Source organism: Emys orbicularis, chromosome 10, assembly GCF_028017835.1.
Source record: "Emys orbicularis isolate rEmyOrb1 chromosome 10, rEmyOrb1.hap1, whole genome shotgun sequence".
NCBI classification, from domain to species: domain Eukaryota; kingdom Metazoa; phylum Chordata; order Testudines; family Emydidae; genus Emys; species Emys orbicularis.
Genome location: NC_088692.1, coordinates 7,096,253 through 7,116,115, shown reverse-complemented (window position 1 = coordinate 7,116,115; position 19,863 = coordinate 7,096,253). Strand labels below are relative to the sequence as shown.

Below are 19,863 nucleotides of genomic sequence, written 5' to 3'. Positions count from 1 at the left end.
GGAAGGCTTCTGCTGGAGTTTTCCCATAGGAAGCTCAATTTTCCCACTCTGGGCACCCTCTTTTATCATGTGATTCTGTCTGTACCTCATCCTCTGCGCCTGTGCGTGAAAGTATCAACCCTCTTTTTCCTTATTTGTATTGTGTCTCCCCAGAATATGGGGGTACCCTGTTTCCCATAGGTTGTGTGTAGTTCCTTGTAGTCTCATTAGCATGGACCTGTATCCGGCGGTTAAGGCACGTGTTTGAAAAAAATGTGCCGCTAGAGCATTTTGTGATCTAAACTTAATCTTATGGCTAATTTTTCACAATACCATCCCTTGGCACTTCTCTTCGGGTAAACTTATGGCATTGGGTCATTCTTCGGTCACTTACTTATGGCAAGCATTTCTTAACTCTAAGGCCTAGTCTGGCTACGCTAAAATCTTACAGGCCTCAGCCTGTAGGCCTTGCGTTTCAGCCCTCCTTACCTAATGCATGCTTGTCCCTTGACTGCTGATCAGGCTTATACGTCTATAATCCTAACCTCACACAACACCCAATACATGAGTAATAAACTAAAGTAATTGGCTACGTAGGGGACCCTGTGCCGCAGGGAGTCGGGTAGGTGACTCGGGGAGTCGGTGCTGGGCCCAGGGCGGTGCTAGGGGACCCTGTGCCGCAGGGGGGAGGGATAGCTCAGTGGTTTGAGCATTGGCCTGCTAAAACCCAGGGTTGTGAGTTCAATCCTTGAGGGGGCCACTTAGGGATCTGGGGCAGTACTTGGTCCTGCTAGTGAAGGCAGGGGGCTGGACTCAATGACCTTTTAAGGTCCCTTCCAGTTCTAGGAGATAGGATATCTCCACTAATTTATTTTGGGGGGAGGGATAGCTCAGTGGTTTGAGCATTGGCCTGCTAAACCCAGGGTTGTGAGTTCAATCCTTGAGGGGGCCACTTAGGGATCTGGGGCAAAATCAGTACTTGGTCCTGCTAGTGAAGGCAGGGGGCTGGACTCGATGACCTTTCAAGGTCCCTTCCAGTTCTAGGAGATGGGATATCTCCATTAATTTTTAAATTTAAATTTTTAAAGGGAGTCGGGTAGGTGACTCGGGGAGTCGGTGCTGGGCCCGGTGCGGTGCTAGGGGACCCTGTGCCGCAGGGAGTCGGGTAGGTGACTCGGGGAGTCGGTGCTGGGCCCAGTGCGGTGCTAGGGGACCCTGTTCCGCAGGGAGTCGGGTAGGTGACTCGGGGAGTCGGTGCTGGGCCCAGTGCGGTGCTAGGGGACCCTGTGCCGCAGGGAGTCGGGTAGGTGACTCGGGGAGTCGGTGCTGGGCCCAGTGCGGTGCTAGGGGACCCTGTGTCACAGGGAGCAGGTGTTGGTGCTGGCCCCAGTGCCCCAGCGTGGCCGTGGGGGTCACTCTCCCTTTGGAATCAGCACTGACCCCAAGGCCCCAGCTTGGGGAGAGAAAAGCGAGGTCCTGACCTGTGGTGACAATTCAAGCCCCTCGAGGGGTCACAGCCTGTGGGCTCCCTGAGCTCCGCTCTGCGCTCTAAGCTGAAGGGGCTCCGTTTCGTTTCCTGCCCCCCGCTGTTGGGTGGTGGGGCTGCGCGCTGGGAAAGGCTCCAGTGTGTGCTGCCTCCCGGAGGTCTTGGATCCTGGGGGGTGCCCAGATTCCACCTGCCCACGCTAGTAATAATGACTCAGCTCCAGGTAGCTTTCTATGGTGGAAATGTTACGATGGAGCCTTAACCGCCCTCCTCCTCCAACTCCTCATTGCTCTGGGAGGACGTTAAAGACCCCAGGGCAGACAAGGAAAGACAAGGTATTTACCATCTAACCTGGGCCAGAATTGCCTTTCTGCCTCCATGCTTGTTCTACAGCGCACTGGGCTGCTTGGCACCCTCCCACCCCAGAGGCAGCTGCATTTCGGGAGCGGGGGTGTGAAGTGATCCCTGTACACTTTAAAGTGCTCTGGAATCCTTTGGGGTGAAAGACCCTATTGAAACAGAAGCCACCGTAGCAGCTGGACAGCCCTGCCACATCATGGCCACCCCTCGCCGAGGCAGTTTTCATGGCTGCTAAAGCCAGAAGGAATCACATAGTCTGGCCTGCTGCCTAGCACAGCACTTCCCCCAAATAATTCCTAGAGCTGTGCTTCAGAAACCCATCCCGTTAACGTTTGCTGATGTAACACACTCCTTCTCCTTCCCCCTGGCCAGAGAACAGCTGTGAGCGGGACACCAGCCAGGACGGCGGCCTTCTTGCAGAAAGCCGGTAAGGGATCAGTCACAAATACAGCCTCCCCTGGAGAAACCTGTCTTGGGTTGAGATCTCACCCTCCACCTCCGCAGGGACACCGAGAGCAGCTTTCTAACCCTTTCCAGCCCCGAGCTTGCGGCTGTCAGGGGATGCTGACGCCACGCCCAGGTGCATAGTGGTGCCGTGGGCTAACGTGGCAGCGCTTGCCTTTAGAGACCTGGTTTCAAATCCTGGCTTAGCACGGAGGGGAGCCTGGCTTTGGGTCTAGTTCCATTGGTGTGGTTTGCTGCTATTATTTGAAAATGACCCGCCATAGGACTGGGAGTGCAGGAGGGCTGTGGGTGGGGAGTGAGGGGCGTCAGCAGAGCGGGTGGGGGGAGCCCAGGACAGGTACAGGTGCTCCAGCTAAGGTTTCGGGGCGGAGAAGGGAAGGAAGTTGGGACTAGCTGGGGGTGGGAACGGCAGGTCAGACCTGGGAAGCATTGACAGAGCTGGGGGTGGGGCTGCAGGCCTGGGGGAAAGCGTGAGGTGTGACAGGAGCTTGCACAGTCTCTGGCTGGAGCCCCAAGCTCTCTCCCGGCACGTGACAAACACTTGAAGGGAGCAAAGAGCTGTGCAGACACCTGTGCCTGCTCTGCAGGGCGTGTCCCAGAGCCTAGGCCAGGGTGGTGGAAGACTCTTGCAAAGATGGAGATAGAAGCCCAGCAGGGAGAGGCGGCCCAGGTGGCACTGGGCTCGTGCATGGTGCTGGACAGAAGTCTAGGGTTACCATATTAAAGGTTTTTAAAAAGAGGACACTCCACGGAGCCCTGGCCCCGCCCCTTCCCGCCCCTGGCCCCGCTCCAACTCCGCCCCTTCCCCAAAGTCCCCGCCCCAACTCCACCCCCTCCTCTGAGCACCCCGCATTCCCCCTCCTCCTCCCTCCCAGCCACGCGAAAAAGGCTGCCCGAGCGCTACCGGCTTCACGGTTTGCCGGGCAGCCCCCAGACCTCCAGACCCTGTGACCCGGGCCGGGCGCTTCCCCAGCGCAGCCGGAGCCCGGGAGGGGAAGCGCCCGGCTGGGGGTGTAAGGTCTGGAGGTCTGGGGGCTGCCCGACAAACTGTGAAGCCGGTAGCGCTGGGGCAGCTCCGCTCTTCAGCTACACAGTTGAGGTGTCTGGGGGGGCAGCAGCAGCCGCCGCCGCAGCGGGGAATCCGCCTGCAGCTCGCAGCCTGCCAGAACTGCTCAGGTAAGCAGGGGACTGGGGCAGGGATGCCGGCATTTTCCCGGACATGTTCGGCTTTTTGGCAATTCCCCCCGGACGGAGATTTGAGCACCAAAAAACCGGACATGTCCGGGAAAATCCGGACGTATGGTAACCCTACGAGAAGTCACAATTGTAGCCTGAGCCTTGCAAACCAGAGCAGGAGCCTTTCCCCACCTTCGAGGGGGGTGGAGGCCGGATTTCAGTGCTGGAGCCTACCCCCCCTTCCTTGAGATTCTCAACCCAGCCTCCCGCTTGCTTCCTCCTTCCACCACAGCTCCTGCCTCCAGGCTGCGGGCCGGCGAGCTGGTGCGCCCGGCCAAGCTGAGTTCGCAGCACTTCCCCGAGCCCACACAGCACATTAAGAACATCATTAAGCAGTGCCAGCGGCCCGCCAGGCTCCCCGAGCCCATCAGGTGAGACCCTGCGCCGCCAGAACTCGGATCTCCTGCCTGAGCCCCTGTGGACATGAGCATCTGATGCTGGGCTGGAGTGGAGCTCACACCCTTAAAGCTGCAGGGACAGCAGCTGGGTTGCATTTCCCAGCCATGCATTAGCAGCAGCAGGGCTGGCTGGGCTCCCTGGATGATGCACCGGCTGGGGGGCTGTGATCTCCCTGCAGCGACAGAGTCCCAGCAACCGTAACAGTCTGTTGCTGGCTCAAGGGGCAACCCCTTTAGCTCAGGGGACGAGGCCTCGTGCATATCTCCACACACACACACACACACACACACACACACACACACACACACACACACACACACACACACACACACACACACACACACACACACACACACACACACACACACACACACCCCTCACTGACCCTGCTCTGGCCCCTGGCTGTTTGTCCCTGCAGGAAGGAAGGTGGGAAGGTCTTTGTGAAGAAGATGGATCCCCATGAGGAGGCCATGATGATCTTAAAGGGGCAGATGTCAGTGGCGCCGGGCCCCCCAACAGCCGCTCCGGTACAAAAGCGCTGATCGGAAGGCACAGGCGGCCGTTCTCCCTGTTGATAACCTGGGGCGCTGCGGGGTGTGCACGGGGAGGTCCAGCTGCTTGCCTGGCGAATGCTGCTCTGCAGTCGAGCATTCAGAGTCCCCACCAGCTGGGGATCAGAGTCAGGGCTCCCAAGGAGAGCTTGATCCCCAGGCTGGCCACTGCCTGGGCTGAACCCCAGTGCTAGCTGGCAGGGCACCGCCTGGGCCAGTGAGTGTCCCCTGCTCCTGCCCATGGGTGTGATGAGGGAGAGCCCCCCCAGCCCGGGGAAATGGCCTCACAGGAAATTGGTCTCCACCTCTGTGTTGTAGGTGGCCAAGGAAGCAAGAGCCATGGTGAAACCTGTTACCAGCACCAAGAGGCCTTCGCCGCCATCACCAGCCGCCGTTCCCTCACCGGCTGCCACGGCCAGATCTTCTCCAATGTCGCCTCCAGGTAACAGCACGAGAGGCAGCGCAGCTTCATCTCCTCTGGGGTTCAGGGCTGGATGCCGGAGCCTCACGCTGTCCTGCCAGGTTCTGAAGGAGAGGGCTGGGCAGGTGGCTTCCCCCAGCCGGCAGCGCATTGCCAGGACCCAGCTGGAAGGTGATGGGAAAGCCCTTTGTTACTGGAGGGCCGAGGAAGCTTAGCCTGGCCTGTCCAAAGGCTGAGATGCCGCTGATTCAGCAGAGACCATCCTATACAGCGCCCTAGCAGCACTGCCGGAGAGGCCGTACCCCAGTGTACAGAGGTAGCCCAGTAGAGAACTATAGAGGTCTCACACCGCTGCCATCTGGCTTTCAGAATGGCTCCAAATCTGACCTGTTTGGACCCTCCGACCCCACTCAGTGCTGCCCCCAAACGTTGATCCTTTTTGCATTGATTTGTTCATGCGATTTTGCATTTTGCAAAAGTTTAGGAAAAGTATCTGAGAATCCTGAGCCCCTGGGTGGGCCTGTGGGTCCCTGGACTATTAAAGAACTCACCCTAAACTGCGACATGTTAGGCAAACGAGGCGGTAGCTACACAAACGCGAGGCAATCAGACACCACGGTGATGGGCGTGGGGTGAGAAGCTGATGGAGCAGAGAGCAGCAAGGACAAAGGGGCGTCCCAGAGAGCCTAGAAGAATGGGTAACTTGCACCCCATGAGATCTCCTTCGGGCAGTTACACCTGGGCAGACGTCCCTAGTAAGAGAGTTTGGCCAAGAGTCAGGGAGTCTAGTGGTACATGGCCTCACACGGCATCCGACCCATAGACTTTTGCGGCCGCCACGTTAGGGAACCTGCAGGAGTTAGTGACTGCAAATCTGCAGGGCCAGGAGGCCCAAGACATGAATCCGGGTGGGCAGCGAGCAGTTGCCATTCTGTCCCAGAGCGCCTCTGCTCAGCAGCGAGGTGAGGGGCTCAGGATATTTTCAGAGGATTGGGTTTCCCTAGCAGGGAGGGCTAGGCAGGATGAAGTGACCAGAGCTCTTGATCCTCATGTTTCAGGGCATATGATCGATCCCCCGATGAGATCAGGAAGCAAAGCTCCCCCCATGAGAGAGTATCAAACCATTTCTGAAGAGGGGTTAAGCCAAGCTCCTGATGGTTTATGGCCATGAAAGATCCCCTGGTATCTTCTGCAAGAGTTGAGCCTGGGATCAAAAGGGCAAACCCCTGATGCCCAGATTAAATTCCCCCTTGAGTAATGACATCCTGCTTCACTAAACCCCCGCTGCAATTTCACTTGGACACGGCCTTCCCCATCACTTCAAGTATTAAACAGTTGTGCAGTGTTGCTGTTACACACCTGCTGCCTTCCATTCCAGAGGTGGCTGTATTTCAGTGGTGGGTGAATTCTGAGTGGTGTTTTTATGTGCTCTTACACAGCTGCTGCCTTCCACCCCAGAGGTGGCTGCATTTTAGTGGTGGGTGAACCGATCCTTGTGTATCATCTTAACTTTGTAAGGTGCGTTGAGATCCTTCAGGATAAAAGATGCACTATAAATCCAAGAGAGCGTTAGTCTGGGCACAATGTGGAACAGGAGAGAAGGAACAGGCTGGGCAGTATCCCTGCACCAATACTTACCAGATCCCATGGGGGCAGAAACTTGTAGGCTTTGCCACACATGTAGCTGCACTGATACCAGCCCCTGGTGGAAGGCTGGTGCAGTGGTTAGTGCACTGGCCGAGAACTCAGGAAACCCAGGTTCAGTTTCCGGTTCTGATACAGACTTCCTGTTAGGGACCTTGGATAAGTCACTTAGTCTTTTTGTGCCTTCGTTCCCCCTGTAGTGACCATAGCACTGCCCTGCCCGCCAGGAGGTTGGGAGGAGAAATGCACTGAAGGCTGCGAGGTGCCCAGATGCTATGGGGTAGGAGGCAGGTTAAGTAGGTTGGCTAGATAGCGTAGGCCTGATTTGCCCTGGTGCAGTAGGAAATAGCTGTGGCCCAGCTAATGGGCTGTCCCCTGCATCCACAGTAACTCATAGACTCATAGACTTCAAGGTCAGAAGGGACCATTATGATCTTCTAGTCTGACCTCCTGCACAACGCAGGCCACAGAATCTCACCCACCCACTCCTGTAACAAACCCCTAACCTATGTCTGAGTTATTGAAGTCCTCAAATCGTGGTTTAAAGACTTCAAGGTGCAGAGAATCCTCCAGCAAGTGACCCGTGCCCCACGCTGCAGAGGAAGGCGAAAACCCCCCAGGGCCTCTGCCAATCTGCCCTGGAGGAAAATTCCTTCCCGACCCCAAATATGGCGATCAGCTAAACCCTGAGCATGTGGGCAAGACTCACCAGACAAACACTCAGGAAAGAATTCTCTGTAGTAACTCAGATCCCACCCCATCTAACATCCCATCACAGACCATTGGGCATATTTACCGCTAATAGTCAAAGATCAATTAATTGCTAGAATTAGTTTATCCCAGCATACCATCCCTTCCATAAACTTATCAAGCTTAGTCTTGAAGACAGATATGTCTTTGCCCCCACTGCTCTCCTTGGAAGGCTGTTCCAGAACTTCACCCCTCTGATGGTTAGAAACCTTCGTCTAATTTCAAGTCTAAACTTCCTGATGGCCAGTTTATATCCATTTGTTCTTGTGTCCACATTGGTACTGAGCTTAAATAATTCCTCTCCCTCCCTGGTATTTATCCCTCTGATATATTTATAGAGAGCAATCAGATCTCCCCTCAGCCTTCTTTTGGTTAGGCTAAACAAGCCAAGCTCTTTGAGTCTCCTTTCAGAAGACAGGTTTTCCATTCCTCGGATCATCCTAGTAGCCCGTCTCTGTACCTGTTCCAGTTTGAATTCATCCTTCTTAAACATGGGAGACCAGAACTGCACACAGTATTCCAGATGAGGTCTCACCAGTGCCTTGGATAACGGTACTAACACCTAACTCAGCTGCCTGTGAGCATTCTGCCCCCAATCTCTTTTCAGTCACAGTCTCCCGGGAGCTCCCGGCTGAGTGCGAGCAGGTCCAGACGCGGCTGCACCGGTGCTGCAGCGAGGAGTTCTACGCCTACCGCAACGTGTCCTGGAAGATATACATCCGGAAAGAGGTACTTGCCTGGGGCACAGCTCCACACAGCCCCCTCCCCCCCCCCCCCCACCAGACCCACCCGGCCAGGGGAAATCAGCGCCCAGGCCAGACCTTGAGCCCCAAAAGAACTGGCCTGAAAAACTACCCCTTGTCTGTTTCTGTGAGGGAACAGTGCCATCTAGTGGTTGTTAAAGTGCAAGCGCCCCCTAGGAGGAGAAAGTGCATTTCAGGGTCCGTTTTCTCCTTAGGAACTTATGTTCCAAACAGATCCAGCCTCCGTGGGATTCTTTAGAAGGGGAGGGGAGCTTGCAAGGCTGCGATATTGAGTGAAAGAGAGTGGAGAGGTGTTACTGGGGATATGGCAGGAGACCCCAGAGCAGAAGGGCTCACTGCCTTCTGTGGGAGGGGGTGTCGTTAACATGAGTGGTATTATTACGATTTATGAATGATTTGTTATTGTGGTAACTCCCAGAGGTTCCAGTCAGGGATCAGGTCCCCACTGTACTAGAGGCCATCTATATCATGTCACAGGCAGGCCCATTCCTGCCTCTCAGATGTAGTGAATCAGTGAAACTTTCCCTCAAAGGGACGTGGTCAGGGAGTTTAGGCCTAAAATTTAAGTTCTTTATTAAAATAAAAAAGATCCACAGCCCCCCGTGTTATTAACAGAAAGAGTTTTGTGCGTCTTCCCGTCTTTAACTGCATTATTCACTGACGCGTTCCCTGGTAAGTGAATAGAAGTGAAATTGACTAGTCTTGAGGTAACCTTTTCAAAAGTGCCTAAAAGCCTAAGTCCTGTTTTCCAAAGTGGCCGAGGCACTTCAGATTCAATGGGACGTAAGTGCTAAGTTACACAGGCGCTTTGAAAATGTCACCCAGAGTTCCTGTCCTGCTTTGAGTGTAATGGAGGAATGAAATAAAGGGCCTAAGCAGTGAAAATCCTTTCGGGTTCACTGATCTCAGCAGCTAGTAACACAAACTGAGGGAATTGTTCACTAATGGATCCTTCCGCACCTGACCATGCCCCTCTGATCTCTTTCCTTGCAGGTGTTCTATCCAAAGGATAACTTCAACAACCCTTTGTTGCTGGATCTCATTTTCAGACAGGTGAGGTTCCAGGCTCCAGATCCAGAGCTTTTCCTGCTCTAGAGTTGTCTGCATTATAAGAGCGGAAGGATAGTTTCCGGCTTAAAGTCCAGGGCTGGGAATCAGGACTCCTGGGTTCTGTTCCTGGCTAGGTCACAAACTTGCCGTGTGAACTTGAGCGAACCAGCCCCTCTCCCTATCTCCCTCTCCCCATATGTACAGCAGGAATAGTTCCCCACAGGGGAGTTGCGAGGGCTAAAGAACATTTGGAAAATGCCTTGAGATCCTCAGCAGGGAGCACTTGAGAAAATCAGAGCATTGTCAGCTCAGTCTGCTTGTATTCCCTCAAAGTCTGGGCAGGGTGTAGGCGTGCTGGGGAATCATGGGTTCAGCCAGACCCTGAGGTAGGAGGAACCCAGACCCATAGATGTGCAAGGTGACTTCTGTTTCCCAGCCTGTCCCTCTGCAGGAAATGCCTCCCCTTACTCAGCAACACCCCTGGGAGCCAGCAGCTTCCCCACCCTGTTCCACGCACAGGCCACGCAAGCTGTAGTGGCTCAGAACTACTTATTCCCTTGCCTAGGGCTTGGCCTTATTCACAAAAGGAATGTACAATCCAGCCCATGCCTTGTCCCTAGGCTGGGTTGCTCCCAAGGTTCCTCCCTGAGGACAGCTCAGCCCACACCCTAGGTCCTCTGTAAAGAGCCACTCCCACCTCTGTTAAATGCAGGTGGGCTCAGGACCCACTGAACCTTTTCCCAGCAGGACTGACACCTGGGAGTGGTGTGTTTCAGGCAAACTCTGCCCTTTGCAGCCCATTCAGCAGCAGGATTGAGAGGCTTCAGGGAGGCTGGGCCAGTGTTCCTGACCTCTGCACTGTGGCAGCCAATGGGCGTGGGATAGGGCTTACAGGAAGGAGTCAGTGAGGCTGCATCAGGGACACGGAGGCCTCGGCCCTGAAGCTCCTAACCTCAACGTGATGGGTTCCCCCCTCAGATCTTCCACGACACGCTCTCTGACGCCTGCCTCAGGATCACCCCGGAGGAGCGGCTGCGCATGAGATCCCTCTTCGGTAACGCCCAGCCCTGCCCACTGAGTCCTGCGTCACACCGAGGGGCTGGCCTCCCCACCGCTGGGGGCGATGGCCTCCTCTCTCCAGCCTGACTTCCCTGCTCTTCCTTGGGGCAGGGGATGTCTAGTGCCTAGGGCAAAGCTGCCCTCCTGGAAGGCGACGGGAGGTTTGCCTTCGGGTGCAGTGAGGCCGGGTTTGGCCCCCGTCACCTCTTGGGCCAGGGTTTAGTCTGAGCTGGGACTCGAATGTCACAAGTTCTGCTTGTGCTTGGCCTGCCCTGGGCATTAAGGGGTCTCCCAGCCCCCGTGGGAAGGTTGGGTCCCTGGCAGCGACAGGGAGCTGTTGTCCGTCCCATGCTGGCTGGGGCCGTACCACAGCAAGGAGCAGAGCTCATACCCCCGCGGGGAAGTCCTTGTTCTCCAGCTGGACCCCCGTGCCCAGATTCCCTTGCCCCAGCAGCAGATCTGCTTTGGCCGGGGAGGGGGAGCCAGCACCTGACATCTCTCGGGGGGGGGGGGGGGGGGTGTTTCTCACCACAGCAGAAAACAAGCTGGACTCATTCAGCCCGGTGGCCGATGACAGCGTTAAGAAGGAGATTGTGATTGCAGCCCGGGATGGCTGGGAGGTTTACTTCGCACGCCTCTTCCCCGCCACGGTAAGGGCCTGCCCCACGCCCAGCATGGGGATAGTCCAGGTGCTGGGACAGGTCTCAGCAGCAGACCCTGATGTACTACGGTCTGATGCCCCTGCTGCCCGTAGCCGCTGCTCTGTGCTGGCCAGGGGATGCAAACCTCCTACCAGGGACTGTCAGATCGTCCACAGGCCTGAGGCCGTTGTGGATTTAGAGACAGGCCCCAGGAAGGTCCCAGGGGCCAGAATTGTCAGTGCTCCTGGGCTCCTTGGGGTGAATCAGGCTGGTTCCCTGCATTTCCACAGCGGAAAGTCTCTGCCCAGCACTGCTGCCGTGCCAGTCCAAGAGGGCTCATCGCTGCACGGGGTGGGTGCTGATATTCATTGGTTTGTCCTTCTATCCCCAGGGCAGCGTTGGCACGGGGGTGCAGATCCTGGCAGTGTCCCACACGGGGATTAAACTGCTGCGGCTGGTCAAGGGCACCAACGTGTCAGGGGAGCAGCTACGGGTGCTGCGGGGCTACAGGTAAGGCCAGGGCCAGCCGGCCCCCCTACGGCTGGGACTCCTGCGGCTCTCAGGAAGGGGACGCGAGCAGAGGAGCCAGCCCTGCGTGCACCTGTGGAGAAGGACTGGCATGTGGCTGCCAGCACCCCGCTGTGCTGGAGGGTCAGGCTGGGCACATGCTGCCTGGCATTGGCATTGGCATTGGCACTGTCACACCACGCCAGGCAATTCCAGCCTCCAGCCAAGGGCCTGGCGGTTCCTTGCCAGTGAACAGCGGGTGCAGGGTTGAAGGAATTGCTTTAATGGATTCAATTAGACAGAGAGCCACTTCCCCGTGCAGATCCGGCCTGCGAGCTCCCTTTGCGAAGTGCTGTGAACAGTAACACACACACACAACCATATGCACACACACACACACACGACCATACACATGCGCACACACACACACCTGTATACACACACACACCCAAACATATACGCACGCGTGGATGCACAGAGACACAAATGCATATAGACACACACATGCACCTCTGTACACACCTATATACACACGAGCCCACAGACACTCGCCTATGTACACACCGACACATGCCTACCGAGCCAGTGGGTCAGTGCCTGCAGCGCTTTGGGATCCCCAGGAGGAGAGGCTCCAAAGTGTGATTTATCCTTTGCTGTATACAGTCCCGGTGTGCATCCACTGCTCACTCCCAGTGATGGAGTAAAGGACGGGCCTCCCAGCTCTGCCCCTCACTCCCCGTGGAGCTCAGCCCTATGAGCCAGGACTCCTGACTCCTAGTCCACGTCAGCTCCATCCAAGTCCATGGCAAACAGCCAGGGTCCAGTGGCTGGAGAACATGGTGCATGGGAGGCATATGTAGTGTCTTAGTTCTGCCCTTGGTCTGGCAGTAAGACTAATCTCCCCCTCTCTGCTCTGCCCAGCCCTCTGGCTTTCTCAGCTGTGCTCTCCTAGCCTGGTTTTTAACCCCGTCCTTTCCCCCCACCAGCTACACCGATATCCTGTTCGTGACCATCCCCTCCAAGCAGATGCTGGAGTTCAACCTGACGAACGAGAAGCTCATCCTCTTCTCCCCCAAAGCCCCCCAGGTGAAGGCCATGATCGACTATTTCATCACGGAGCTCAAGAAGGTGAGAGGCCGACCATGGGAATGGAGCCAGAATGGCCTCTCTTGGCCTCTCCCGCACCCAGTCCATGGGGCGGGGGCTCCAGCAGACACACGCTATGGGATACTGCCCTGTCCCTCGCCCTGCTCACCTTTGCCTTAGAAAAGCTCAAGCTTTTATACTCCTGTCTTGGTGACAATGAGAGCCCCCTGGTCTGGCTCCCGGAGTGAATCAGCCGGAGAGCTCTACACCTCTATACAGAGCGCCAGAACCGGTCACCTGGCCACAGTTGTATATAAGTGTGTTCAGCTGGGGGTAGTGTGTGTGTGTGTGTGTGTGGCGGGGGGGGGGGTTGTACTCTGAGCAGGCTGTGTGTGTGTTTGATTGTGCAGTTATACTCTGTGCGCAGGGTGTGTCTTTGTGTGGTTGTATTCTGAATGTGAGTGGGGTGTTGGATGTATGAGTGTATTCTCTGTGTGTGTGTGTGTGTGTGCGCAGCCCCCCGCAGCAGCACCAAACCCAGCCCCTCTCCCACGTACCAGGACTCGCAGTACGTGGTTGCCGTGAAGAGCTACGTTACAGACGACAGGAGCCTGTTGAGCTTCCACAAGGGGGACATCATCCACCTGCAGCCGCTGGAGCAGCCTGAAAGAGGTGAGCAGCCCGGGACGCTTTCTGCCGGGAGCCATCTCTGGGGCGTCACGGGGCAGTTTGCAAAGGAGAAGACAGGGGCGTCTTAGTGGGGGCCCTTTTCCCCTGCATGAGCGCGATGAGCTGAATGGGACCACCCAGCCCTGTCCTTCTGGGCTTATAACCTCCTGGGCCACCCACCCCCTATAGCATACATCAGTCTGTGAATGACATCTGCTCCCCCTGCTGTGCCACTGCGCAGCCCCTCCACTGGGGCACGCAAAGGGAACGCTGCCAGCCGCCTCCCCAGAGAGCAGCGTTCTGCCCGGATCCTTCCCAGCCCTGGTCGCTGTTGGGCAGCGTGGGGGGATGGAGCTAGTTGGTTGGGTGCACTTAGCCCTGCCGCGGAGCCCTGAGGCTGTCCCCTCCCCACAGACCACTGGCACGGATGTGTGGTCCGCAAGAAGGTGACGTACCTGGAGGAGCTGAAGAGGGGCACCCAGGACTTTGGTGGGTGGCTCTGGAGTGTCGTGTTGTGCTATCCCTGCGTGAGCCCTTTCCCCCTGCACCCATTCTCCTGCGGGGCTCTCTCCTCTGGAGCCAGCTCGCCCCTCCCCTCTGACGAAGCATGTGCTCTCCAGCCCACCCCAGGCGATGAATCCCAAGGACCCCACTGCGGCCCACATGGCCAGACCTCATTCCACTGCCCGGAGCTGGATCAAAGCACCAGGTCAGGGCGTGTAGCCCTGTAAAATATCCTCAGGGTGCTTCCTGGCCTGCCCCTTTCTGTCACTGTAACACACTGACGTAGTGTGTTGTGTCGCCCTCTAGGGGCCAGTCCATATACAGGACAAGCGCCTACTATCGCTACCAGCGAATGGAGTTCCTGCTTTAGCCTGAGCTGTAGAAGCCTGTGCTTGTGGCACTGATGATCCATCTCCCATGCACAGGCCTAAGGGCACAGGATGCTGTCAGATTTCCAGCTGCTCCTCTAGTGGTCTCTGTGCCCGGGCTCTGGCAAGAGATTGGGGAAGCTGGACCCCTGGTGTGTCCACCAAAGAGAAACAGAGCTCCCCAGGAGAGACGAGCACATTCCAGGCCCCGAGAAACCCATTAGCACCAGCTCCCCGTGGGCATTAGCCTGAGCAGAGCGCTCTCGCCCGGATGCTCATGGGGAACGGACAGGAATCGGCGCGAGTGCATCTGGAGAGGATGTCTTTATGCCATCCCAGGGGCGGTTTTGTATGGGGCACGCAGCTCCAGCGGTTGGCACTCTAGGGAGCAGGCTGAGTGCAGGGCATGGGGGTTATTTGTCCAATGGCCTCCAGACCCTGTGTGCGGAGAAGCCGTTGTAGAACTGGCTGGAGTCCTAACAGCCCCATTGGCCATGCTCTCGATAACAGCCCATAACCACATTGCTTCCCCTACTGGCCTCCTCCATGCATGGCCCGCTCCTGTATCTGGTTTGTGCATGTAATCCTGGTCCCTAGCCCGTTCAGTCTCTGGGGGGAAGCGCTAGCTAACCCCAGGCGAACAGCAGGTTGCTGCATGAGGTACAGGATGGTATATGCAGTGTGCATGGTCCCCAGACCCCTTGTTTAAGAGTGCGGTGCAAAAGCAAGCCTATATGGGTCTCAATACCAGCCATTCCGTCAAACGCTGCGGCTGGATTTTCAAAGGGGGGTGGCTGTGTTTATGGTGATTCTGCCTGCTGAGATACGGACAATCAAAACTTGTGCTTCAGGACAGGTCTCTGCAGAGGTCCCTCCCTGAATGCAATCACAGCTCTGGCTATGTGATGTGGCTTTATGGGGAGTTTGCACCTCCCTAGCAAGCCCCAGGCATTGGCCACTGTTGCAGGCAGATGCTGGATTTGAGAGACGACATGTCTGCTCTAGGGCAGCAGGGTGTGGGGTGCTGGTTTGAATGGACAGGTCTAAAATGGTAGAGGAGGGAGGCAGGAAACGGGGCTGGATGGACCGATAACCGGGCCTGGTGTGGCAGGGCGGGGGTACGGGGCTGGATGGACTGATAACCGGGCGTGGTGCGGTAGGGAGGGGCGTACGGGGCTGGATGGACCAATAGCTGGGTGTGGCACAGCAGGCAGGGGCGTACGGGGCTGGATGGACCGATAACCGGGCCCGGCGCGGCAGGCAGGAGCATACGGGGCTGGATGGACCGATAACCGGGCACGGCGTGGCAGGCAGGAGCGTACGGGGTTGGATGGACCAATAACCGGGCGTGGCACAGCAGGCAGGAGCATACGGGGCTGGATGGACCGATAAACGGGCGTGGCACAGCAGGCAGGAGCATACGGGGCTGGATGGACCGATAACCGGGTGTGGCGCAGCAGGCAGGAGCGTACGGGACTGGATGGACCGATAACCGGGCCCAGCATGGCAGGCAGGAGCGTACGGGGCTGGATGGACCGATAACTAGGTGTGGCGCAGCAGGCAGGAGCGTACGGGGCTGGATGGACCGATAACCGGGCGTGGCACAGCAGGCAGGAGCGTACGGGGCTGGATGGACCGATAACCGGGCCCAGCGCGGCAGGGAGGGGTGTATAAGCCTGGCTGGAGTGTGTATCTGAGCACTAGGCTGTTAACGACATGTCCCGGTTCAGGGTGGAAATTCGGTGCCATCCACGGGAGGTCGGGGCGCTTCCCCGCCGAGTACGTCCAGCCTGTGGCAGCCCCAGATTTTATCCATCTGCCAGCGGACAGGAAAGAGGAGCCCAAGAACAAGCAGGGCAAGGTGGCGGCCTCGGCGGCTGTGGCAGTGGCCGTGGCCTCCACGGCCGTGGCTCAGGAGCTGGACAGGAAGATTGAGGTGAGGGACTGTCCCCAAGTAACCCTTGCAGTGCTGGAAACTGGGAGCTCTCAGAGGGCTGGGGTGGGCGGGGGTTGGTCGGGGTGGGTGGCAGGGAGGGCCTGATCCTTGGGGCTGGTTAAGCAGCTGGGTAGGAGGCTAACTGGGGAGGGAGGCATTGCAGCTGGCACAGGGTGGGCACTGATCAGTGGGCGCCAGGAGGATGCAGCCGCAGTGTCTGTCTGTAGCTTCTCTGAGGGTTAATGGCTCTAGGACCCATGGAGTCGTACGCTGGCGGCACGGGTGCGTGTTGCACCCTCTGCAGCCCATGGTCCCCCTCTCCCCAGGTGTCCCCTGTGGGCAGTGACTATGCGGAGAGCGTGGAGGAGTATGGCGGCGAGCTTCCTGGGGACAGTGCCCTGCAGGGCGGGCAGTTCCCCATGCAGGAGTTTGCCAAGAAGTATTTCCGGGAGGCGCAGAGGACGAAGACGTGAGTGCTGGCTGAGGGGAGGGGAGTGACCTTTAACCTTCCAGCCTCCAGTGACCCTGTGTACAATGAGTTTGGTGGGTCTCAGCCCAGTTCCCAGTGGGACAGTAGCCACGTCACAGAAAGCACCATCCTACGTGGCGCTAACTGCCCCTGGGTTGGCATCCTGGGGCTGACTGCCCCGCTGCGGAGCTAGGCTCAGTGCCCAGCCCAAGGGCTGCCCGCGGAGGCAGCATACAGAGAAGGAAGAGCGACCTCTCTGGCTGATTATGGAACTGCACCGATGGGCTTTCCAGTCAGTCCAGCTGTATGCCTGGCCCTCGTTCTACTGCACACCTGGCACTGTTCCCAACGCAGCCTCCTGTCTGCGCTTGCATCGTCATTGGCCTGTGTGGGAGCTGCAGCCATCGATGCTAGCGCTTGTGTGTCAGCTGGGGTAGTTCTGCTGATCAGACCCGCATATGGGAGCCCACGGTTTGTGGCGGGTGCCAGAACTTCAGGCACGGATTTTGCAATTGCAGCAGCAAAAGGGAGGCTGTTCTTGGGCTCACAGCTCCTATCCATGGGGGAGGCGGATGTGCTGACCCCCGGGGGAATCCCCCGTCCCAGCCCCCAGCAGCTCGTGCCCAGAGAGGGACCTGTCAGTCTCTTTCTGCGATGTGTTCCAGGGATTCCTGCAAGCAGAAATCCTGGAAAGGGAAGGACTCGCCGGACGTAGTGGAGATGCTGAAATTCACCAAGGTAATGGGGATCGCCTAGCTTGCTGCATGTGCTCTTTGCTGGAGAGCAGAGCCTCACCACCTGCCGATTTCAGGCTATTGCCCCTGCCTTTGCGTTAGGGCACGGGGCCTGCTGGCCCTCTTACCGCCCTCCACATGGAGCCGACCCAGAAAGGGGGGCCGGGTTGGCTCCGGGCCCTGCTAAAGTGCTAGAGAGTCTCTCCCCTCTGGGCTGTTGGTTCGAATCCACCGGTGGGAACGGAAAGCTGTTTGATGACCTCTGTGAAATGAACGTATGGGCTCCATTCGGCTGCTAGGAGATGCGAGTTCATTGCAGTCATTTGCGATCAGCTGAGCTGGGACAGGCCAGGGGCTGAGCAGGCCACGGATGGTAGATGATCCCTGCGGGCAGGGCTGGCTCAGCATGCCGGAAGGTCAGGCTGAACCTGATCTGTGGCTCAATGGAGGAGCTTGGTCTCCGGAGGTGTCTGATAGGGTCAGGAGCCATTTCCGCAGGCAGGTGCAGTGTGGGTTTGCTGGGGAAGCCTGTGTAGTGTGGGATAGACACTCATCAGTTCCAGAGGACACCTGCCGGCTGTGGATGCAAACCAGATCTCAGGCTGTTTCCTGGCTGTGTTAATGGCTCTGCCTGAGGTGCTGGTCCCTGCAGGGTATCTGTAATAATGCACCGTTTGCATTCTTCATTCAGACACCAGTAAACTCAGCTCATGGGCTGGCCTGAGACCAGGGGACTGCCTGGTGACCAGTCCCCAAGGGATATACCATAGCGCCCTGTGCCTCTCTCGGGCTAGGCTCTTCGCTCCGTGTCCTTCTGGTGGGGCCCCCACCTGACGTGGAACTGTGCACCCTCCTCCCGCCCCTTCCCCCCATGTCAGGGGCTCTGTGCACCCTCCTCCCGCCCCTCCCCCCCACGCCAGGGGCTCTGTGCACCCTCATTCTTCCTGTCCCCCCATTTTCCCTTCCCCCTCCATCCTAGGGTGTCCCCCCCAGCTCCTCCCTGCCAGGGGCTCTGTGTGTCCCCCCTTCCTCCCCACTCTTCTTTCCACCTGGGAGGCCATTCATTGGGTGCTGCCCTGCGGTGCTCTCGGGTGGCTGGGCAGAGAGGAACGGGGTATTGCTATGTGCGGATAGGTGCCATCAGCCGGTCGGTTGATCTCCAGTTGCAGTGAGGGGCTGGAGGCCGTGGCTCTGCTAAACCGATGGCAGGGGCTCGGTGCCCGCGGGCTCACTGAGCGTAGGGCTTGGCAAGCTCAGCCACTAAGCCCGCCAGCGTTCCCTGCTGGTAACTGATGCAAGCTCTGCTTCTGCTCTCCCCGGCCAGTGCCCGCTCCAGGAGTCGCTGATCGAATTCCCCGACAGCTGCCTGAACAGAGCCGCAGCCGAGGCCTTCCAAGGTGCGTGGGAGGCGCTCGGGGGAGCGGGCACTGGGCAGGCTGCGGGGCGGAGGGGGGTGGAGGGCAGGCCGTGGCGCCCCACGCTCAGGGGCGTCTGAGACCAACGTGCCCAGCAGGGGGCGGCCTTCTCGTGCCATTGCCTGCTTCGTGGGACGCCCTAAAACCTTGGGTGTGTTAGTGAGAGTCCAGCTGAAAACTCAACCCCCGTGAGCCTGCCGTCCCCTGCCCCCCCGCGTGGGGCGCCGTGGCCTGCCCTCCGCCCCCCTGTACCCCCCGCGGCCTGCCCTCCGCCCCCCTCCGCCCCGCGGCCTGCCCTCCGCGGGGCGCCATGGCCTGCCCTTCGCCCCTCTCTGCCCCGCGGCCTGCCCTCCACCCTGCGGCCTGCCCACCACCCCCCTCCATCCCACGTGGGGCGCTGCGGCCTGCCCTCCGCCCCCCTCCGCCCCGCGGCCTGCCCTCTGCCCCCCTGTACCCTTCGCGGCCTGCCCTCCGCCCCCCTCCGCCCCGCAGCCTGCCCTCCGCGGGGCGCCACGGCCTGCCCTTCGCCCCCCTCCGCCCAGCGGCCTGCCCTCCACCCTGCGGCCTGCCCACCACCCCCCTCCGCCCTGCGGCCTGCCCACCGCCCCCCTCCGTCCCACGTGGGGCGCTGCGGCCTGCCCTCCGCCCCCCTCCGCCCCGCGGCCTGCCCTCCGCCCCCCTCCACCCCGCGGCCTGCCCTCCGCTCCCCTCTGCCCCCCGCGGGGCGTCGCGGCCTGCCCTCCGCTCCCCTCTGCCCCCCGCGTGGGGCGCCGTGGCCTGCCCTCTGCCCCCCTGTACCCCTCGCGGCCTGCCCTCCGCCCCCCTCCGCCCCGCAGCCTGCCCTCCGCGGGGCGCCACGGCCTGCCCTTCGCCCCCCTCCGCCCCGCGGACTGCCCTCCACCCTGCGGCCTGCCCACCACCCCCCTCCGCCCTGCGGCCTGCCCACCGCCCCCCTCCGTCCCACGTGGGGCGCTGCGGCCTGCCCTCCGCCCCCCTCTGCCCCGCGGCCTGCCCTCCGCCCCCCTCCACCCCGCGGCCTGCCCTCCGCTCCCCTCTGCCCCCCGCGGGGCGTCGCGGCCTGCCCTCCGCCCTCCTCCGCGCCGCATGGGGCGCCACAGCCTGCCCTCCACCCCGCAGCCTGCCCTCCGCCCCCCTCCGCCCTGCGCGGGGCGCCGCGGCCTGCCCACTGCCCCCCTCCGCCCCGCGCAGGGCGCCACGGCCTGACCGCTGCCATCCTCTGCCCCGCGTGGGGCAGGGACAGTGAAGCTCAAAGACCTCACCCCAGGGTGGGGCACTGGAATCTCTGCTGCCCCTCCTCAGGGGTGGGCTGAGGCCGGCCCGTGGGCCCAGATCTGGCAGTTTCCGACGGG

General features: G+C 59.2%; 1 protein-coding gene across 1 annotated transcript in view; it reads left to right on the top strand.

The window, feature by feature from the left end:
• Positions 1–19,863, top strand: part of MYO15A (myosin XVA) — an 85,116-nt gene that overhangs the window by 47,064 nt on the left and 18,189 nt on the right. The window contains exons 39-55 of the mRNA XM_065411968.1: positions 1,507–1,575; positions 2,198–2,252; positions 3,772–3,897; positions 4,344–4,446; positions 4,795–4,884; positions 7,916–8,020; positions 9,049–9,108; positions 10,084–10,159; positions 10,699–10,814; positions 11,197–11,315; positions 12,299–12,440; positions 12,959–13,070; positions 13,482–13,556; positions 15,670–15,875; positions 16,202–16,344; positions 17,010–17,082; positions 18,403–18,475. Coding sequence (XP_065268040.1) covers positions 1,507–1,575; positions 2,198–2,252; positions 3,772–3,897; positions 4,344–4,446; positions 4,795–4,884; positions 7,916–8,020; positions 9,049–9,108; positions 10,084–10,159; positions 10,699–10,814; positions 11,197–11,315; positions 12,299–12,440; positions 12,959–13,070; positions 13,482–13,556; positions 15,670–15,875; positions 16,202–16,344; positions 17,010–17,082; positions 18,403–18,475 — 1,743 coding nt within the window. The remainder of the gene's footprint in view (positions 1–1,506; positions 1,576–2,197; positions 2,253–3,771; positions 3,898–4,343; positions 4,447–4,794; positions 4,885–7,915; positions 8,021–9,048; positions 9,109–10,083; positions 10,160–10,698; positions 10,815–11,196; positions 11,316–12,298; positions 12,441–12,958; positions 13,071–13,481; positions 13,557–15,669; positions 15,876–16,201; positions 16,345–17,009; positions 17,083–18,402; positions 18,476–19,863) is intronic.